Source organism: Carettochelys insculpta, chromosome 6, assembly GCF_033958435.1.
Source record: "Carettochelys insculpta isolate YL-2023 chromosome 6, ASM3395843v1, whole genome shotgun sequence".
NCBI lineage: Eukaryota > Metazoa > Chordata > Testudines > Carettochelyidae > Carettochelys > Carettochelys insculpta.
The window spans coordinates 83210870-83234204 of record NC_134142.1 but is presented as its reverse complement, the minus strand read 5'-3'; the positions used below and the strand labels follow the sequence as shown (position 1 = coordinate 83234204).

General features: G+C 41.2%; 1 protein-coding gene across 3 annotated transcripts in view; it reads left to right on the top strand.

Annotated features, from left to right (window-relative positions):
• The first annotated feature begins 8442 nt into the window (after positions 1-8442).
• The window catches only part of PAMR1 (peptidase domain containing associated with muscle regeneration 1), a 73425-nt gene continuing 58532 nt past the window's right edge, over positions 8443-23335 (top strand). For all 3 annotated transcript variants that reach the window (XM_074998943.1, XM_074998942.1, XM_074998941.1), the window contains exon 1: positions 8443-8617. In XM_074998943.1, coding sequence (XP_074855044.1) covers positions 8545-8617 — 73 coding nt within the window. In that variant the 5' untranslated portion in view covers positions 8443-8544. The remainder of the gene's footprint in view (positions 8618-23335) is intronic.

The following is a 23335-nucleotide window of genomic DNA, read 5'->3' as shown; positions in this document are numbered from 1 at the left end:
GATTGAGTGAAGGAAAGCCATGGTATAGCTCAACATATCAACCATATGTGCAGGATTACGCAGAACTCTATGCCCTGGACTTTAACGTTCCCTTTTGCCTGATTACTTGGCAGGATATGCAGCTAAGCTTGATGGTATTTCTAGCAAGTTGTAGGGCATTTCATTTAGAGGGGAGCAGTAGCACCAGGTTAACAAAAGTTCACTCTTACAGTATGGTGTAAATAGCAGAAGTTTCTTGGCAAGCCCCAATCACTGAGTGCCAGATCCTCAGCTTGTGTAAATCAGCAAAGTATTGGTGCCAACAGTCTGATGCAGTTTTAGACTAGCTGACAGTATGGCCCTCTGTGCATTTTATTCACACCAAAAAAATTCACCTTATTGTCAGTGGCAAATTAGATTAGTGCAATGGGGCTTTTGTGCCATGGATATGAGTGTTCAGATACTAAATCAGTTTTATTGACTAGGATAAGAATTTTTCCTACCCATGCAACCCCGCATAATTTGATAAGACAGCTGGTATTTGAAGCTGGAAGAGCCAGGACTTTCTAGGGACTGCAGCAGGTTAAGACTGATGTGTATGGGTAGAACTGGATGGGGTAACCAGGAATGGGAAAAAGGCCTGGGTGCCAATTAGGACTAACAGCTGGCTCTTCCTGTTAATGACGCTCCTCCCTTACGTGTGCAATTCTTCTCAGTAAGGCTATGGCTATACTATATTCCCCTTTTGGAGGAGGAACGTAAATGAGGGAGATCAAAAAGGCAAATGAAGTGCTGATTTACAAAGAAAGAAAATAGGAAGAAGGGTTCTTTTGAAAATGTTTTTTTTTTCCCGACGAAACCCCACCTACACAGCTGTTTCTGCTTTCAGAAAAGTCTCTTCCTGAAACAAGATCATGCGGAATTATGCAAATGAGACATGAGATATGTAAATCACCACTTCATTTGCATTTTTTATCTCCCTCAAAGGGGAATGTAGTGTATCCATAACCTAAGAGAAATTATGACTCGCTCTTGTCTGGGCTATGCACTAGAGTAACCCTGTTCTCTGTGTGTGTGGAATTCCCATTGATGCCAGGGGCGAATTTGCTCAGAGATCCCTACACTGAAGATATAGTGTGTCCTATTATTTGTCATCATTAGTTTTACTTTTACTTGTTTTGTATGACTATAGCAGATAGCTATATTACAATTTAGCATGCATTAATTATTCATGTCAAGTTGCTGATGTAAGTCTGTGCCTCTCGCTGTTTCTGTAATAAATAAAATGACGGTAATAACTAACTGTCTCTGAGGAAAGATAACTGGTTTATTCTGTTGACAAACAACTTATTTTTTAATGTGTCTGGGAAACATAGCTGAGGATTATCACAACACAGGGACTGCTGTAATGGATCAAACCAGAGGTCAATCCAGTCCAGCAGCTGGTGGCCAGCATCAGATGCATCATTTAAAGGCACAAGAATATCCATACTTGGCAATTATAGAAAAAAAAACTTAGGAAGTTCCTTCCTAACTATTGCCCTTGAATGGTTGGAAGGTTGTGAGAATTTACTGCATTATCAAAAAATGCAACAATAACTACAAAATGTAATTTACACAGTTATTTCTAGTGTCCTGGACTTGTGCAAATTAGCCTGGTCCCTTTGATTTCAGACAAGTTATGATGATTTACACCAGTTGAGAAACATAATTTTATCAACCTGATCTGAAGGCCTGATAATTTTTCTACTAACTTCAGTGCTCATTGGATCTGTCTGTAGTGGACTAAAAATTCCACAAAAATGGAAATAGGAACATGTATGTGCAACTAACAGATTTTGGAGCTGTGATATAGAAGGCATACAGGTACCCTGAAGATGTGTACAATTACAAAACACTAGAGAAAATGAGAAGAAATAGTGAACAAACTGGTAGGAGAGACCGAAAATGCTCCATTGGAGCCAAAGACCGTTTCCTGAAGTTCCTTCCTGAGAATGATTGAATGATTGCTAGCTCCAGACAGACATAGTATTTTTTTCCTTGGGCAATGTTGTATGTCACAATGCAGTAGAAATCAGAGAAGACTCCAGTGGTAAATGAATACAGTAATCTCTTTCATATTTGGCAGCCCCAGGAGCAGGAGGTTGTCCAATATTGTCAAATTCTCTGGATAATAGAGAAGTATACCTAGCAATATATAACACTAAAGAAAAACAAGATTAGATATTAAAAAACAAGCACAAACGTATGCAGAGTGCTTTATTTACCAACAACAGTCGTATTGTACACTGTAAGCTTGTACTGTATTGGTGGATTTACTTTCACTGTACTGTGTTTATGGAAAACATACCTAAAGATTACTTATGGTTAAAATGCTGCTTATTTGAGAGTTCCAGATGATAGAATGCTGAATATGAAAGTGTTTACTGTAGATTTCAGAAGTTTCTCATTATGCTGTTCATGAGGAAATGGTTTTAACATGCAGAAATAATAAGAAATCACTAAAAAAGGGGTCATATTCATGGCAAGATAGGATGATGGGAAGTAAACTGTTGCTTTCATTGTACTCCCTATGCTTGTACAATTGAAGTTGTGTGTAGTTTCTGCAAAAATATACTGAAAATATTAAAAATCATTCCTGTCTCTGTCAAGTTGTATACCACTGGATGCTATCTAGCTGGGGGACCTGCACCTTTCACTTTGTTTCACATGTGTTTTCAAACTTCAACGGGAAGTTGCAGTGATGACTTCTGATCCTCTAGACCACTACATAAATATTTACTAAAAAGAAGAGATAGGCATATCTGCTGACTGTGAATGTTTTCCCACACTCTCCGCAGCAGCAAGGGAGGTGGTGCCATTTTACTGCTATTTCCCTGCTGGAAATCTAAGCTGATGGACTGTGTATTTTTAATTAGACTGATTGCTACCACTAGAGGCTATTTTAATAAATAATAACAACAATAATGATCATCATTATAATCTGAGGCTCAAGAAATGTGGTTCAGCCCATGAAAGCATGCAACAAGCAAAACATTTCTACTGGATCACCAGGGTGCTAAGTCCCTAAATTTTCAAAGATTTACAGTTTAATCTGTAAGAGTTCAGTGGAACTATTCACATCCTGAAAGATAAGCACAGGCTTAAGTCTTTGCTGGAGCCTAAAACACCAGTGATAAGTGCGGCATAACGAGGTAGATGCATAATTTAATTCATGGACTTGAACCAGAGCCCACAGAAGCCAAGGGAAAGACTCCCATTGACTTGTGTGAAATTTAAATCATGACAGAGGGGTGCCCTGGACAAATTTGAATGAGTGGTATTGCAACTTGCTGTACTGGGTCACAACACCAATCATGGCAGAGCAGTAACTGAGCCAACTCTGTTGCCTTAAGCAGCTGCACAGAAATCTGTTGCTATAGGCAACTGACTGTTTGCCTTTGCCTGCTCAACTTCTGGTGTTGTCAGTGGCTGGCTGATTAATAGTGGGGGCTTGCATATTAGTTAGCTTGTAATTGCCTATCACTTCTCCCACCTGCTTTTCTCACTGCAGGTTGCCATGGTGAAGATCATCATATACGGTATACAAAGGAAGACCACAGAAGGAATCACTAAGAGTAAAATCAAACCAAGGGATGAAGTAACATTGAAAGAAACATATGGCTCGTTAGATTCCATTGAGCATTTACATTTGTCTGGCCCTCTTTTGCTGGTCATCTGCCCAGAAATATAATTGCAATAATAAAGTTTAAACTGACTCCAGTTTCCAATGAAATATGTTAACAAATAAAAACACTGTTATTGTTGGTATAAGTCCCTTCAGGTTGATGCCAATAATTAATGCCAATATTATGGTCTCCAATTCTTTTGGTTACTTCCATTCTAGCCCATGGGCTCTCCTGGATTGTGAAGAGGAATATTTCAGTTGCTGAGGAAAAGGTATGGCTCAGAGATGGGAATAGACTGTACAACTAAGTCCAAACAAAGCTCTGCAAATAGCTCTCGCCTTTAGGTGCCTCTGGAGAAATGATGATAAAATTCTACTGCAGTTCATAAATGCAGGATATTGCATTATGGGCACACATAGCAGAATGTGAAGCTCAAAGGGCAAAACATGGTCTGGGTTTAATATACTGAGTACCTTATAAAACAGTCCTCTGATGTTACAGTGAGGTCTGGGATTTCTTTTAAAGGTTATATGTTAAAGGCACACCTTTTGTCACCTCTCCACTGAAAGGGTTCCCTCATTCAGCAATAAAATGTTGAGGGAAGGAATAAAACATTAATGTTAATCTTTCTTTAGACTACTGCTTTTGCTGCTCTTAAAGCCTCAGGTTTGATTTTCGTTTGAATTTAATTTCCCCTCTGAGATATAAACTCACTCCAGAAACTCACCTGGTTTATTTTCTTTTACATTCTACCTGGAACAGTTTCTTCAGCATTGACCAGGGCAAGGTGCGCGTGATCATGCTGTCATTGGGTGTGTCTACACTAGGAACTAAATTCAAAGTTAACTTCGAAGTTTGACGCTACTTCCAAGTAGCCAGCAGAGAGTCTACACACGTTTTCCCTTACTTTGAAGTTAAGGGAGCCCAACTCTGAAGTCCTTGCTCCACTCCCGGGAACGGAGTGGGTCCTGACTTGTACGTTTAACTTTGAAGTAGGGTGTGTGTAGATGCTCAACTTAGAAGTCTGCTACTTTGAAGTGAGCAACTTCAAAGTTATTTTTGTAGCGTAGACACAGCCATTGGAGATCATAGCACAACTTTACTGACTTCATTATTTATCTGCAAGTATTGTCATGCTGCTTTTTTTTAAAGCAGTAAATACTCCCAATAATTTTAATGGGCATCTTGCAGAAAGACAGCTGCAGAATTAGAATCAAACTCTGCTAAAAGAGATAGGATGTTGGGTCAATGGTTTAGGGAACAAATATATGTTAAATCTCAGCCTGGCAATGTTGGCTTAGGCAAGTATTCTTGATCATTGGAATTGCTTTGGACTGCAAGACTAGGAAAGAAGTCACAAAAGAATGGGCTGGCACAGAAGAAGTGATTGCAGAGGTACCTGGAAATGGGAGCAAACAAAATGTTCACTAAACATTTAAAGAAAATGTTCACTAAACTTTTTTAAAAAAAAGCTTTGTTCTTCTGGCTCAGCCTGTGAATGGCCTTAGTTTCAGGGCTAATTTGACATTATTCAAATCAGTTCATCCACACCCATTAGTGAGTGCCTAGGGTTCAGCCTATAGGGTAGTCACAGAGAGGTAGCCATGTTAGTCTGTGTCTTCACAAAACAATAAAGCAGCCCTGTAGCACTTTAAAAACTTACAAAATAATTTATTAGGTAAAGAGCTTTTGTGGGGCAGACCCAGTTCTTCAGATCTGGAAAATCCTCATCACCTAATAAATTATTTTGTTAGTCTTTAAAGTGCTACAGGACTGATTTTTAGCCTATAGGATAGGAATTTAGTCTACTTACTAAGTTCTCCTTCTGGCTCTGTCACTCACTCACTCTCTTATTATTATTATTTAATTATTACTTATGATGATGATGAGCACTACTAGTATTAATAGTAGTAGTAAGCCATCTAGGTGTCCTCATCATGAACGATTGTGCTAGGTGCTGTACACAGAACAAATTGAATGGTTTTTCTGAAGGGTAGATACTCCAATTTCTGTCACAGTGCTTGCAGTTTTCACATCCCATGCCTGCACAGTTGGTTTTATAATTCAGCTGTAGAGTGGCATGCAATTTTCAAACCTGCACATTGGATATGCTGAACCAGGGCAGATGTAAAGTTTGCATCCAAGTGAGATTCTTTGGCAGCACAGCACACAGGGCTCAGAGCTTTCAGCTATTTGCTTTCTGTCATCAAGAATTACATATAGGCGGAAGTATTTGGCTGGTGGGTCTGCTAGTACTTCCTCTGCTTCTCTGTGGAGACATAAGAAGTATATTCAAGAACACTACGTAGACAACTTAGAGCCACTGCTGTGGCCAAAGGTTCATCTCACACATGGCCAGTGTTGAAGGCCCATGTACTGGGAAGTCTCTGGGGTCCACAACTGCAGTCAGATCTTTAGATGCTGAGCCACTCACTCTCTGGGGATAAGGGAGTCTGATATGGTAGTAGATTCATATGCAGTATCCATGCGGCAAGGTTCTAAGCAATGTTCCCTCTAGTTTTTTCCATCCATGTACAGAATAAACTTCGTTATGGGCACTGAGGCATGTGTGACTGTGCACCATGAGGAAAAACACAAACCTAGCTGTGGGCACTCTGCTAATCAGTTGGGTGGCACCTGACTCTCTCCTGGGTAGCTGCCCAAGCACTCAGCTTACAGCAAACACTAATACTAAGTGCTCTTCTTGAGTAGTGTTGAGAAACCTCAGCTCCCACTAAAGTCAGTGGGAGTAAAGGGGCCTCAGCACCTCAGAGGAGGACTCAGCACTTTGCAGGATGGAACTTAGTGTCAGATTCACTGGTCCAACTTATGCAGAAAATTGTGCCCCCTGGCTAGGATACAAGGTCACCCTGCAGAGTCTGGTCTCCTCATACCATGTCCCTAAAATGTAACCAGCATTGGGTTGCTGTATTCAAGGATTACCATGGGCCATACCTGTGTCACAAGAATGGGCTCAAATAGAGAAACACTACAGGCCCCCCTCTCAATTTCTGCCATTTGTTAGTCACCCTTGTTCAGTATCTAATTCTACATTTCCCTATATCCAGCATCCACAAATGCTCAGGACTGTTCCCTTGGCCTGTAACCTGAGCAGGTTTCTGTTCAGGTTGCTGTGGAACACGACCTCAGGTCACCGTAAGCCAGCTTGCTGTTTCCCTCTTACCGAGACATGTACCATATAAACTAGTGGCATAAAAAAGCTATCTATGTTTCCACTGACACTAAGGCTGTTTTGTTTTATTTGAAAGAAGCTAAAAACCTCCAGCTTCTATTTTTTTCAAGATCCTTCTGCTATTTTGAGTGACTTTTGTCTGTCAGGAATCAGAACTGGGCAGTGATGTGGTCCCTACAAGGCTCATGAACCCAGGCCTTTTAAAGAGTTTCGCATGTAGAGTATACTTTTCTCCTATTGTGAGAACACGTGAAGGTTAGCAAACCAACAAGGATCGAAACCAAGAAAACAATATTTGCATGCACTCTTGCAAAGTGAAATCAAAAACCGTGCTGCCCACTCCTTAGATTTGATCATGAGTCTACAGCTGCTTATCCTCCTGCTAGGACGGAGGGGAGAGGAGGAGTTACCAAGAAGGGAAGGTTCTGTGACAGCAAAGAAATGGCAGGGAGGGGGTAGGTCATGGAGATATGTTGTTCATGCCACTGACTGCTGCTCTGTGATTCTTGGAGTTGCCTGACCTACCTAGAGGTGTAGGCTTATGGTGGAGCTGCACACAAAATAGATTTTGCATATGACAGGAAATTCCAAAATTATATTATCTTTTGTTTAAAATGGGAACCAAAAGCAGACATTTTGAAATTTTCAACTGGGGACCATCGAAGAATTTCATTTTCATAGTGCTGAAACACTATATTACAATTCAAAATATTTTAAATATTAAATCCAATTTAATATTAAAATACAATAGAAAAGTTGAACCAAAACAAAATGCAACAGTAAAGTCAGAATGCATTGTTTTGACTTTCTTCCATTGAATATGAAGCTGAAACTGACATGTTCCCCTTGAAATATTTATATTTCAGCAAAACTGCATTTTCCAAAGGAAAACCGTTCTGTCTGAAGTTTTTCAGCCAGCTCCAGTGAAGGTGTTGTGAACCATTTCTTTTGCACTTCACATTTTATAGACATAATGGAAAAGATGTTTAATTGATCAGGTTCATTATCTGATCCCCGAGTAAAAGTGTGTGTTGGTGCTGGTGTAGCCATGCTCAGGGTGTGGGAAACATCTTTTATTGGACCAACTTCAGAGATAAATTTTCATGCTTACACAATGTGCTTCTTCAGGTTATATTAAGACAGATGCATCCACAAGCAGCACATTTCATGGTGAGATTTCCTGGCTACTGGTGTGGGGGTTAGACATGCCCTCCCCATGCACAAAGCATTTCCAGCCTTTCACTAATGTGCATCCTTTCACCAGCACTCAACCTCCTGCGCAGTTACACTGAGTGCTTCCTCCTGGGGTCTTAGAAGCCCTCTGTTCATTTGCTCCATCTGGTCAGATACACAATAGAGTTGTTTTCCTTTACAGTTTTTTTTAACTTTGAAGATGAAAAATGCTGTCTAGATGCCGAGCATAACTTTCCTTTATGGATCCCCTCAATATAGCCTTCATTTAGTGGGCTGCCTGCTGGAGCCCAGAAAGGGTTAAGGCAGCAGTGGAGAGGTTTGGGGTGACGTCGCACTTTTGGACGCCTGAGAAGGCTCTTGAAGGTAGTTCCCTTCTGGTGATGATGGGAGTGAGCAGAGGTCTGAAATCCGAGATCTGTCGCAGCCTGGACTTGGTGAGGTCCCAGTAAAAGCAGCTTGCCGGCTATCCCTCTTCCTGAGCAGTCACTCGGTAGTACTGGCCTGCGCAGCATGGACCTAGCCCCCTGGACTCACATAGGACTCACCCTCCTTCAGCTCCTTTTCATCTCCTGCTTGCCAAGAGGTACTGTAAGTAAGCGGGTGCATTCTGTACACGGCTGAATGTTTCCCTTCCCTTTCTTGTGGTCTGGGAGCTTTGATCTCTTGCTGCTGTCCTGAGAGTGGAGAGATCTGAAGGGATGTTAATAGTAGAAGGGGCCTTTTATTTATTTATTTTTTGCTGGCACCAGGAAGAAACATCCAGGATAATTTCCACAGACATAAAAGGGAAACAACTGGCTGAATTTATTTGCCAGTGGCCATCCAGAAAAGCGTCTGCAATCACTTCACCTACTTATTGCTTTTATTTTCCTAACATTCCATTCTAAGGAAATAATGATAAAAAGGGCATTTAAGTCTATGATTTGCAGTGTGTAATTTGTTTGTCTTGGCAACAGAGGGACTTTCCTCTCCAGCTCCAACACCAAGTGGGGAAAAAAACCAAAAACCAAAACAAACGAAAACCAAAATAAAAAAAAAACAAGAGGGAAAGCAGGAAAACAAAAGCCACATATAGTTTCCGACCCGAGCTTTAGTTCTGCCAATATCAGCGTTTCAAAGGGGAAACCTTATTAAAGCCGAATGATCTTTTTACAGTAAATTCTTATTCCACTTTCTGCTGACCCAGCATTCCAGTTACCTCTTGATAAGGTTAACAGTGGAGCATTTCGATGTAAGCACACATTCACTCTGATTATTCCTAGGAATGTGCATTGTTCACACATTACTGCAGCTCTAGCTACTTACAAACATTAGCTCCTAACATCTGTTCTTGGTACTGCTCTGTGAGATGTGTTATTCAGGGCTCAGAGGCCAGGTACTTCGAAATCAGTGTTTCTCAGTGACTAGTCTGGGGACCAGTGCTGGTCCCAGAGAGCTCCCAGACACCACTTAGGAAAGCTGTATGCTGGTTTCCGGTATCAAAAAGATCAAGAAACTTGGCTCATATTTTTGTTACCAGAGACCCCGATATGGGAATTCCCAGCAAAGTAAGTATCTCTCTCAGAAATGATGATGGGAAATGGTAAATGTTGAGAAAAACATGACATTAAGCCAGCCAGTGCAGCTTTCATTAAGTATAAATAACACAATATTCATGCTAATGGCTCAGAATCCCCCCAGCCTCCATGGGGAGAGGGGACAACACCAGAATGGCTTCCTCTGTGGCAGAATTATTCCCACCCCCCCAGATCCTTTGGTGAAGGAAGAATACTTTCTATGCAGGTCGTGTGCTTCCAAAAGGTTCTAAAAGGGCTCCCTTCACAAGGTTCTGCCTCAGTGATACAAGTGAACATTCCCTGTGTAAAATACTCTCCCTGCCACTCCACAGATCTCAGTACTTCTTTTCACTGGATTCCCTCCCAGTGCATCAGCCCCTTTTGTCTAACCCCCAGTCCACAACTTACCATGCTTCATTCTCCCCTCTATCTGACTCAGGCTTCCTTACCCAGCAGCTGTTCTTTACCCTAGCTCAGTCGAGTAGGCTCATTCTAAGACTGGCTGGTCAGTGGTGGATGAGTGCCTTCTGGGAACTGGAAGTGGCAGGTCTCTACTGCTGAGGGTCTCAGAGGTGCTAGTAGCAGGTCTTTCCCAGTCTGATGATAAGAGTGAAATGGGTTTTCCTTGGGCGTTGGTTGAAGGACTGGGCGTCCAGGTTCCTTGCTAGTTCTAGACACCAGCAGGACAAGAAATGGGCTACAGTGAATGTAGGAGTCCCTCTTAATGCCCCTTGGCCCTATCACATTTCTGGTTCCTCCTCTTGCACTATTGTGGCTGGTGGTGGGGGGGGGAGGCATGGGGATACTATGTGGTGCTTCCCCAAGATACATCTAGCGAAAGTGGTGGGGGATACAAGAAGGGAGGTCCCCCTCCAGCAGGATCACTCAGGAAAGATGGATCTCTTTAAAGAGCAGAGCAGCCTTCACATTTTGGGTCAGGGTCAGAAACCCTGGTTTACTACCTCCCCACAGTAGTAAACAATTTTTTCCATGATTATCACACCTTGTGATACAGAGATTTCAGGGACTGGGGGACAGAATGTGGAGGAGGAAAGGGAAATTAGGGAGCTGATTTTTGGAATAAACCTGAAACACAACTGATTTGTATTTCTTAAAGTGTGAGTTTACTTTGAGGTGCCCTAACCTTTTGCTGAAAAAGTGGACCCCAAATTCATTCAAGATCCATCACATGCATTAAATCTTAGTGACTAGGTTACTTCAGTTTATGTTTTTAGACTCTTCACTAGGACGAAGATCTGGAGACATTCATTCTAAATGAAAGCTGGGATTATCTTTTATAGGACTCAAAGGCCAGCCTTGAAAACAAGGGGCTCGAGGGATCCCCTGCCAGCTCATTAGTGCCCAGCACATTGTTCATCTACCAAAGCCATGAGGACCCCCAGCTTAGCACTGTCAGTGTTAGTATTACTGTGGGTGCTGTCCCCTTTGGGAGATGGATCTCCAACCTTCCAGGTTTCCGGGGCAGCAGCCAGCAGGAGAGATCTTGCTGTACGGATATATTGGAGAGGGATGGAGTCAGGGGCTGTAAAAGCAATATACAAGCTCTAGTTTAGGGAGAGAATCCCATGTCCATTGTATGGTATGAGGTAAATCCCACACCACCATTGGAACAATTCAGAAGAAACTCTGGGATGGGAGCCTCATGGATTTTCCTAGTAGCTCTGTGGCTAATTGGAAGGAATATTATTTGTAAGCAAACCTGAGGTGCTCAGGGTGATGGACAACAATTCATAATAAAGACCAAAGTTGAGTTCAGTCCGAAATTCTTTTTCCAAACACCCATAGATGGTGGGCTGGTTGGAGATGGATCTGAACTTTAGGGTTTTCCCTGCTCTCTGTCAAATGGAAAGGACCAACACCCTCCACACTTCAGGAAAGTTCAGCTGCCCTGAAGGCGGAAGAGAGAATTTGGGTACTCTCAGTATGAGGAAATGAGGAAGGAACTGTGAGTGGCCACAAGCACATATATTAACCCCCTAGTCTTTGTCATTGCTGCTTATACATTAGGGACCCTAAAATGGCAGTACAAATACCTGCTGGGATGAGGTGTCCTTTTAACACTGTTGTATTTATTGTACAAGGGAGATTTGTAGGTCTGGTGTTGGCACTGGAACTGATACAACATTGGCTTTGTTGTGCAGGGAGACTGTGCTAGAAATTCTGCTGACTACACATGTGGTGTCATGTCAGCCAAGAAGATCAAGGGCCAGAAAACCCTTGAAACAGTCTTGTTATATATGCTGTTCCTACCATCATACCGCTTAGATGGTCAGCTTCCAGCCCTGACACATAGGAAGCCACTCTCATACTTTTTCATACAGCATCATTTTTGCCAGACTTTTACTTGGCCTTTTTTGTAGTTACATGGCAGTATTTTCAGAGTTCTTTTTTTATGATGGGTCAGGCAAGGCAATTCACATAGGTTACATCTAATAAAAATATATAAAAAAATATGGAGATACACGTCTTATAGAGCTGGAAGGGACCTTGGGAGGTCATCAAATCCAGTCCCCTGCCCTCCTGGCAGGACCAAGCACCATCCCTTTTTTTTTTTTTTTTTTTTTTTAAAAAAATGCGTTTGCTCCAGATCCCTAAATGGCCTCCTCAAGGATTGAGCTCACAGCCCTGGGTTTACCAGGCCACTGAGCAAGCCCTCCCTCCACAACTATGTTTATATGACAGTGATCTGTTGACAGAAGTTACTATCAGAAGACATCTTCCAACAAAACTTCTGTCAACAGATCATGGCCACACATGAAAGTGGGTCACTCTGTGGATTTGTTCTGTTGACAGACAAGTGTCCAGACTGTGCAGCCCACTCTTGACAGAGCGACCAACTGGAAGCACAGCAGACAAGTCTGACCGGTGATCTGGAAACCCTGTCTGCTGACAGAGGGCCCCCTGGAGCGTCCACACAGCTTTTTTGTCAACAGATTCTGTTGAAAAAGGCATTCTGCCTCATAGGGAAGGCTGTTGACAAAAGTGCGGAGTTCTCTTGACAGCATGTGGACACTCAGTGAGTTTTGTCAACAAAACCAGGGGTTTGTTGACAAAACTCATTAGAGGAGAGGTAGCTATAGAAACACAAACTTTAAAAGCATATTGTAATTCCTGTTTATAAGAAGACAAAGACTCAAAAAGTCATTTGTTCCACTATCAACAATCTTTTCCGTTTTACAGAGGAAAAGCTTATAGGAAGTGTTGCTGTTGCTATATGCTTGCTAAGAAGCCAAGTTCCTAGGTTTGAGAAGGGTATTATTGGTGCTTGGTATCAGCATTTAATATACTGGAATAATTCTTCAGCCATCGAGGAACTTCACAGCTGCCACTTTGTTGCACTTCTGGGGTGCTCAACATTTCATTGCAATAGGAAAGATAGTACTCAGAGCCTCTTGGTTCATAACTGGCCCCACTTCCTCAACTGCAGTAGACTATCTACAGTCTACCATCAATGTAAAACAGTATTCTTAACACATGTTCCATGGGTCATTTGTAGCCCAGCCAACACACAGCTCAGGCCCATTTGACAGTTAGTACATATATTGTGTGGAGGAGAGCCACATATGGCATAGAGAGCTACATACAAAGATCACAACGGTAAACTGGTTAAGAACCACTGGTGTAGGGCTTATAAAACACAGTTGACTAGACCTGATCTCATTCAACAATAGGGCATTGTACTTATCCCAATTTATTTAATCCTTTGAAAACTACAGGATTTAAATGGAAAGTATTTTTGTAGGTAGATTCATCATCATCATCATCATCAATAACTGTGGGTTCAGCGCCCGTTGGTGTCTGATGTCTCTCTCACTATTTCCTTCCATCTTTCCCTACCAATGCAGAGTGGCTTAGTTTCTGTAGACTAGCTCTGCACCAATCTACTACATCATCTATCCATTCTCTGTGGGCTCTGCCTCTATTATTCGAATCATCCATTATGGTGAATACTAGAGTCTTGATTTTTCATTCGTCGTTCATTGTGCAAATATGTCCAAGTAGTTGTAGCTTCCAGTTTTAACCTTCTGCAGCAGGTTCTCTTTCAGCTGTATCTTCCTATATAATTCCTCATTGGTGACCTTCTTTATCCATCCTATTCTCAGAATCTTTCTATAAAAACTCCTTTCGAATGCCAACATTCTTCTTTTCGAATCTTTCATTATCACCCATGTCTTACATCCGTACAACATGCTGCTGAATACACATGATTTCAAGACTCCCAGCTTCGTTCTTAAGCTAATTGCTTTGCTTTTCCAGATCTTATCCATCGCCTTCAAACTCACTCTTGCTTTCACTATTCTAGTTGCTATTTCCTTCTTACAGTCTAGATCATATGTCATGTTCCTCCACAGATATGTGAACTTCTCTACATTTTCTAGTTCACTACCATTGACACTGATCTTCCTTCCTATTTCCTTATCTCCAAATACCATTGTTTGCGTTTTATCAATGTTCATAATCAGTCCATACCACTTCCCTTCTTCGCTTGACACCCGCACTGTTTTCTCTAGCTTCTCCTCATCTTCCTCAATGATAACCATATCATCCACAAACCTCAAGATGTTAATTCTTTTCCCGTGCACAGATATCCCTTCTATCTCTTCCTTGATCTCGTCCATTGCTTTCTCCAGATGTGCGATGAAGATACTTGGCGATATTGGATCTCCTTGTCTTGTACCTCTACTTGTTTTAAACCAACTTCACAACTCCCCGCATGTTCTCACTGCTGCCTCCGCATTATCATTCATATCTTTCAACAACCTTATCAGTCTGCGGTCCACTCTGTATGAATCCAGCACTGCCCAAGTCACTTTCTGATCTATACTGTCAAATGCCTTTTGAAAATCGACGAAGCAAGTGTATATGTTTTTGTTCTTTCATCGAGCTTTACAGGATTTAAATGGAAAGTATTTTTGTAGGTATGTTAGTCTACCTCAAATATGCCTCTGCATCTAGAAGTGAAAAAAAAAAGCTTCTGTGCTTTAAAATATTATTTAATTCCATAGTGCTTCTTGTCTTTACAAATATTCACTAATTAAGGGGACAATGTTAAGCAGGAATCTAAGCAATGTCTAAAAAGAATTAAAAGCCAGGTCAGCACTTGCCCCTGAATTCACCTGCCAATTTTTGTGGTTTATACACAAGAACTTTCCCTTTGTTTTCTGTCTGTTCCTTACTTATTACTGTGTGAAATACCACATAAATAGCAGGGGAAACAAACTAATAGGGGAAACAATAACCCTGACTCTTCACAAGGGTGCTGTCCACTGCACAAAATAAGCAAACCAAATAGAAGAGGGGAATATTTTCCCGTCTCATCTTTCAGCTATTTTTGTTGTTCACAAGAATCTTAAGCACAAACGTTTCAGAGAAGAGTTTGGTTTTAAAAGTTGACAGTGACTGAAATCCTGGGTTTGTTAAACTCCATGAGAGAATTTTGCCATTCACGTCTCTCCTGTTTACAGGGTTCTCTCCTGTTTACAGCTGATAAAATTATATAGCTGTTGCATGTGCTCAGAACTCCTATTGTCTTTACTGTCAGTTCAGCCTGCAACACTTAAAGGATGGGGACCAGAGATTGAGTGCAGCCTTATCAAGAATGAAAGTACAATGGAATTAAAAAAGGAAGCAAATCTAAAACCAATGAACACAGACCAGAAAGGGAAAGAAAATACATCTCCACTTGTTGGGTTTCACCTCTGTCAGTGCTATTTTTTTAGAGGAGAAAAAACTCATTTCAAAGCTATTACATGTGGGAACATTTCTTAATACGAAAAGCTTTTAAAAACTGCTCCTTGAAATTCAGATACTAGATTTCTCCATACAAGAGAACAGTTGTTAATGAGTACATAGATCAAGAAGAAATAAAATAGAAAGGGTCATATTTTTCCCATCTAACACCAATTGGTTCTATAATCATCCATAGGGATATAAAATGAGTGTATCCATTCAAGCTTATTCTTAATTATAAAATACTTTTAATTCACACAACACAATTGTCAGAATTACAGACACAGTTACTTAATGGGAAAACTGTCAAGTAATTTAGGCCTCCTGATTAGGGACAACCCATTATTAAAATAGAAATAACTTGTGATTTGGTTAACATTAATGAAAACAATGTTTGAAATGGATTTCTATAGTCCCCTGGAGTGTTTGCATCATAAATTTTGCAACAATGTGCTAAGGTAACTGAATTTAAGCAAAAGTGAATGCGACCAGTCTTTTATCATTGGCAAAAAGTAAAAGAAGGTCAAAAAGTTACAGCAGAAAAAAAGTCAAAGATAAGTTATTTCTGCAGAACTATTTCATTTTAAAATAACACTTCATTGTTAAAACTGGTAGTGCCTAATCTGTGATTTTTTAAAAAAAATTGGATTAGGTTTTTATAAATTAACTATTATTTTATTTTGACATATTTGCCTTATGCCCACTATGTCAAGATGTTAAAACAAAAGAGCAGTCAAGTAGCACTTTAAAGACTAACAAAATTTTTGACATACTGAGTCAGACCAAAGGTCGACTAGCCCAGTATCCTGTCTTCTGAAAAAGGGCAATGCCAGGTGTACCAGAGGGAATTAACAGAACAGGTAATCATCAAGTGATCAGACCCCATCACCCATTCTCAGCCCTGACAAACAGATGCTAGGGACACTATCCCTGCCCATTCTGACCGAATAGCCATTGTTGGATCTATTTAGTTCTTTTAAAAACCATGTTAAAATCTTGGTTTTCACAACACCCTCTGGTGGAGAGTTCCACAGGTTGACTGTCCATTGTGTGAAGAAATACTTTGTTTTGTTTGTTTGTTTTAAACCTGCAGCCTATTAATTTCTTTGGTGACCCCCTAGTTCTTGTCTTATGGAAAGGAGTAAATAACTTTTCCTTATGTACTTTTTCCACACTATCATATTCCCCCTTAGTCTCTTTTCCAAGCTGAAAAGTCCCAGTCTTATTAATGTCTCCTCATATGGCAGCCATTCCATATCCCTAATAATTTTCGTTGTCCTTTTCTGGACCTTTTCCAATATTACTATATCTTTTTTGAGACAAGGTGACCACATCTGCACACAGTATTCAAGATGTGGGCATATCATGGATTCATACAGAAGCAATATGATGTTTTTTGTCTTTTTATCTATCCCTTTCTTAATGATTTCCAACATTCTGTTTGCTTTTTTGACTTCTGCTGCAAGTTGAGTGGATGTTTTCAGAGAACTGTCCACAGTGGCTCTAAGGCCGTTTCTACATGGGCCACTTCCTTTGGAAGTGGCATGCTAATACAGGGAGCAAAAGATGCTAATGAGGCATGGATGCAAATTCCTCGCACCTCATTAGCATAACATCACATGATTTGGAGTCCGAAAGACCGTTCTTCCGGACTTCAAAACGCCGTGTAGAAGTGCGGCCCCAGGGCCACGCTTCTACACGACGTTTTGAAGTCCGGAAGAGCGGTCTTTTGGACTCCAAATCACATGATGTTATGCTAATGAGGCACAGGGAATTTGCATCTGCACCTCATTAGCATCTTTCGCTCCCTGTATTAGCATGCCACTTCCAAAGGAAGTGGCCTATGTAGAAACAGCCTAAGATCTGCCTCTTGAGTGGTAACAGTTAATTTAGACTCTATCATTTTATATGTATATCTGGAATTATATTTTCTGATATGCATTACTTTGCAGTTATTAACATTGAATTTCATCTGCCATTTTGTTGCTTTCCATTCTGAAATTGACCATTTATTACTAGCCTTTGTTTCCTATCTTTAAGTGGCTACCAATTCATGTGAGGACTTTGTCTTTTTCCATGACAGCTTACTTAAAAGCCTTTGGTGAGGGACCTTGTCAAAGGCTTTCTAGCATTCTAGCTACATTATTATCCCACTGGATCCCTCTTAAACACTTGCTTGTTGACTCCCTCAAAGAATTCTAGTAGATTGGTGAGGTCTGATTTCCCTTTACAAAAACCATGGTGATTCTTCCACAACAACATTTATCTTTGTGTCAGACAATTCTGTTCTTTACTATAGTTTCAACCAGTTTGCCTGGTATTGAAGTTAGATTTCTTAAAAATTAGCATAATTAACTATTAGTTATTATTTAAATGATTTAGAGCTAGGTCCACAAATACCTTTCATCCACTAACCATCATTGAATTCAATCTGATTTAGTCATTAGCTGTTATCTAACAAACGTCATCTCTAGATCTCAAAGCATAAACAAATGAGGGTAAGTATCACTATCAGAATTTTACAGCTGAGCAAAGTGAGGCACAAGAAAGCAGAAGTACCTTGTAGGATTTGAAATCTCTAGAACTCAGACAAGAATAATAATGTATGTATACTCTCTCCTTTTCCCTTGGGGACCATCAGACTGTTGGATCCAGCAGCGTCATAGGATTATTTCTCTTTTTGTGAGTTTTGGACTACATAAATGCTGACACTTTTTGGCTTGCTCAAACTGTCACTGAAATTGGGGTCAAGACTTGGGGAGAGTGGAATCAGGCCCATATCCCATTCTCAGGGCCCAAGACCAGTGTCCTCTGTAAGCAGAGTGCTTGGGTGGCCGCTCGGGAATGATTCAGGTGCTCCCCAGCTAATTAGCAGAGCAACCATAGTTACCTATATTGGGAAGCATAAGTTTCTGTTGGTGGGTCACATCCGTCATGCGTTGGTGCACATAATTTATTCCACCCATGGCCAGGGCAACCATATCTCTCTGTCCCAAATACGGGACAGGGAGATATAGTGGGGGGAAGGGCAGCACCTCCCAGCTCCTTCAAGCCCCAGGGAGCCGGGAAGGAGGCAGCAGCTGCCAGCACTCTCTGGGAGCCTCAGGGAAGCAGCAGCCCCCCAGCTATCCCCAGGAGCCCCAGGGAAGTGAAAGGGGCACAACAGCCACCCATGCTCTCCTGCTTCCCCGAGGCTCAGGGAAGTGACTTCTGCCAGCAGCTGTGCCTGCCCAGCTTCTGGCAGAAAAGGTCGGGGCTGGGGAGAGGAAGACCCAAATATGGGACAATGAGTCCCTTTTAACAAATAAGTCGGGATGCCTTTTTGGCATCCCAAATACAGGACCGTCCTGCCCAATACGGGACGGATGGTCACTGTACCCATGGATGGAAAAAAATTAGAGGGAACACTGCCCAAGAGGTACACATTCTCCCAGCCCTCAAATTGAGGAAAGTTGGTGATTCTTTCTCCTACCCATCTTTCCCTTATTTAAGACCTTATTGTCCATGCAAACTTTAAAGCTTTTTAAAAAAATAAAATTAAAGCCATACCGTAGAACTATTCTTGGGAGGGGAGGACAGTGGAGTGTAGTCTTCAGAAGGGTGCAGTGAAAGCTGAACTTTGGATGCTTGTGTTTCTATTGAACTGCAAAAAATAGTTCTGTCAACCCTGCCGTTAACCTTCCTGAGTTGTAATAAAAGTCTCTTGTGGGACTTGATCACCTCTTTCTCCAAGGTCCTGCAGTTTGAAATAGGCTGGATTGAGTTTGAGGTTTGGCGAGGAGGTATCTGGGTGAGTCATGTGTATGCCCCGACCAGCGCAGTGATGGGGAAAACAGACACTCTTCTGTCAAGGCGATGTGATTAATAAATTGCAAGCTGTTTCAGTTCCTCTGCTGCTCACCATGCTGGGCAGCACAAGCAGGTCACTCTGTGGGAGGAGGCAGGCACCTTTTTGGAAAGGTGAAAATGAAATAATAAGTCTATTTGAAATAAGGAAGAAAAGAATCATAGGCAGGAAAGAAAGTTAAATAATGTTAGAGGCTGATGGCCCAGGAGCATTATCAGGACTCGACTTGCTATGGATTCATTCTGCAGAGTGCACTGGGTGCTAATGAAAAGAAATTAAAGGTCTGTGTTAGCTATGGAGTTGCCACAGTACAAAGACCCAGATTCTTCCCTGTGCCAGCCCTGTGTGATACATGGTACATAAGTGGGAATATGGGCATCATTTTCACAAAGCCTGCATTTTCCACAGTGACCAGGCCCAGGGCCAGTGCAAAAACAGTGGCTCTCCTATTCAGCAATTCAGCTCCCAGCACAAACTAAACTGAACTCCACTCTGCAACAGGCAGGTCCACAATGCAGGTGGGAGTCCTGGTGGACAGACTTGTGTTAGCAGGGCTCGGGATGGCAATGCTGAAGATAGTTGTGTGAAAGCTGTGGCCCCAGTGGAAGCCTGGGCTAACCACCTGTGGGGTGAGACCACTGAGTCTTTGGGATCTCCGAGGAGACAGCGCCGAGTGAGTTATGGATGCCAAACTGGATCCCTCTATGCAGGCCTTATAAACCACAATGGCCCCCACACACTGCAGATGCAACGACGTGCTTATTAACAGCTGCAAGTGCAAATAAGAAGGATGCACACATCTTACTACCTTATTGAACCTGTAGACCAGGTAGATAGGTCTGGAAATATACCCACAATAGCTGAGGCCAGGTTGTAGATCTCTATAAAAATCAGATCCCAGGTCACTACCACAAAATGGGACTGGACTGGGACGAGACACTGGGAGGTGAAAAGTTCAAAACAACGTATACAGGCTCTTGAGTCAACTAGTTACTCCCATACATCCTTCAACACCTTTCCCCTTGCCATTTACATTCTTTAATAACATCGCTATTTTTTGCTCAGATGTTGTACGATCTGGAGTGCTTTCCTATATGCTGTTTGTGCCTGGATCTAACATCCTTTTCTTCATCATTAAAACCTGCGACATTTGCCCATTGTTTATTTGCTTGTTCTTGTTTTCATGCTTCAGATATCTATGTTGCATGGCATGTTTTGCAACTCAGCCTCATTTAGAGTCACTTCAAGACTCTGCCTGGACATGTTTCACACTCTCCGGAAATACAGCTGCTGGCTGCAAGTCAGATTTGCTCCTCTGAAGGGTGCCTCTGTTAGCAAGGTCAAGTCACTAACTACCCCACAAATATTTCAGCCATGATTCAGAGTAGTCCAGCATCTAATTTATTGCCTTTGACTTCACCAGTAAATCCCACTTCTCCCTTTTTCCTTCTCCCCTCTATTATTGAAGTCAGGGCGATGGGTGAATGAGGGAGTGCACTGTGCTCCAAAAAGGGATGAAGTGACATACGCCCCCACAAAAGCAACAGGGTAACAGCAGGAGAGCAATTATGCCTCTGTGAGTCACAGTTCCTTCCTGGGGCTCCGCCTGCGCCAGAGCACTTATATGTTGTTCTAAAGGCTCAATCTAGCATTCATCGAGGCAAAAATGTTTTTAGTATACTTTAGTATCTTTTTTTATGTCCACTTTACAGTGTCCAAGCAAAATATCTCTTTCCCCTTTTATTACATGGGATGAGGAGACATCTGTTTAAAGCAAGCTGTATCCCAGAGTTATTAAAGACACACTGTTAAGTCTTTGAGTAGATTAAAAAGAAAAAAAAAAAAGAAGAAACAGGTACAAATCAAAGAACAATCTATTTCATTATTTAAAAATAAAAAATAAGAAACCCAGAAGAAACGGCTTAAAAATGCCACCCCCCCACATGCTCCTTTCACATGCACTCCCCAAACTTTACAGCATCATGTTAGCATATGAGAATTAAATTGTCTATAAATCTCTAGAAAACCCATTCCAGTGTCTCAGCTAAGTGCAAGAAATGAGCAAACAGCAGACATGGGGAAAAGGGAATCTGATTTTTACAATTCTTCAAGGTCTCAGAGTCTGCTGACCCTCACTTACACTGCTTTTCTCTGCAAACAGACTCATTGATTTCAACATGTATAAAAAAGGAAGAATCTGGCATGTGAGTCTGGTCTAGATGCACCAGTTTAACTAAAGGTGCGATTTGATATCGATTTAGTTAAAAGCACTAACACATTTAGATGTAGATACTCAGACTGGTTTAAACCTGGTTTATATCAGTTGCTTTTCTAAAATGATCAGCATAATCTAAACTGATATGGAACCCATTTATCAATAGGTCCTGGACATCTTTAAGGAAATGGGATTTCCAGCTTGATTTTGGAAAATCAAGAGATTTAAATAAAATCTGTTAAAATGTCGACATTTCAAGGTATTTGTTCATGGTTCAGCTTTCACTAGGAATGAGCTGCTTTCTCAAGCAGCTAGCAGTATTGCACGCTAGTAGCTAGTAACACGGTAGATGGTGAGATGTGTTGAATGAAAATGTCAAAAGCTGAACAATTTTACTTAGGAGGAATGGCTTGTTTTAGGGTGAATAGCAGTTATTAGGGAGAAGTGAAATCAGATGATTATACCTTTGTAATCCCTTTGTTTAGGAATCTGCATAAAATATAGTTCACAGACAATCTATACATATATCTATACCTCTGCAGAAGAAGAGGTATTACTGTATGTTGAGTGGACCCAATACGGTCCAGTTGTTTGATTGCTCTTCTGGGAGTTAGGAGACTTGAGTTTAATGCTTGGCTACTGTTTTTGCTCTGGAACTAGAGGGAAAGTCACATGACCTTCCTATGACTCAGTTGCCCATTTGTGAAAAAAAAAAAAAAGGAGGCAATGATACTTATCTTTGTAAAGCCCTTGGAGAGCTATAGATGAAAAGTGCTATGTATGAGTTCAGTGTTGTTATGATTTTAATGCAAGATTATTGGACTGGAAAATTACCAAACAAATCTCCACCACTCACCAAATGCCAGAAGGTGCTTCTTTTGTAAAAAATGGAAAGAAAGTGAACCACAAGAAGGCTTAGGATGCAAAATGACTTTCAACTCTAATTATGGAGTCTCCAAACTGCGATGCAATTAGCTAGTGTGTCAGGAGCAAGCAACAGCCTATGGAATTACACCAGGGATGAATTTTGCCTATAGCTGAGTCCAAATATCAAGAAACTGTAGGTGGTCCCTTTTTGTTGGGTCAACAATTATTATGAATAAGAAAGGCAACTTTCTGAGAATCAGGCTTTATTGGACCATGGAGAATTGAGAGAGGCAGAACTACCACTGAATCCTAGAGGGAGTTAACTCAGACCTTTTAATTAAATTACAAGACACAGTGAATCAAAAAGGAACTATGAAAAGGGAGCAAGGTACAGACAAAGATGGGCGTTCTGCCCCTTAATAGCAGTGTCTGGATCACAGCAATAACAACGCAGTTCTATCACTCAGAGTATAAAACAAAAGAGAAAGAATATTCTGTGGCCAAAAAAAAGAGGAAAGAGGGTCTCATTATGTTTTTTTTCACATCCCATCTCTCCAGTCTGCTCTCTCACTTCTAATCATAAGGCTCCACAAAACCAGCCATCAGGTCTGTCAACTGGCTAAGAGACACGCTGACAGCATCATGGGCTCATTAGATTTCAATTTGTAGCATTTAGACAGGGTGCTAGTGGAAGGGACACAGATCTGTAGAGTTCCTGTGTTAATTTGTAGTCACTCTCCAAAGGTATTTCAGGCAGTGGTTTCTTAAAAGGGCACTGTCAAGATGGTTTAAATCACAAAATGTAGCATCAGGGCAGGTAATTAAAAATGTATTTAAAATCCTTATGGATTTGAGAGGTTTTCATGAAATGAAATTTCAAACAAACAAAAATCAATGCAACAAACTGTTTTCTTCTGCAGTGAAAGCAGCACTGTACTACTGACATGAAACTAGGAAATAAATTTGACTAGAAGCCTGAAGTGAAACTAACATCTCTATGTGGGCACTTCATTCTCCAAGCTGTATGCATACCAAAAGACTACACAAAATGGCAGGAACATTAAA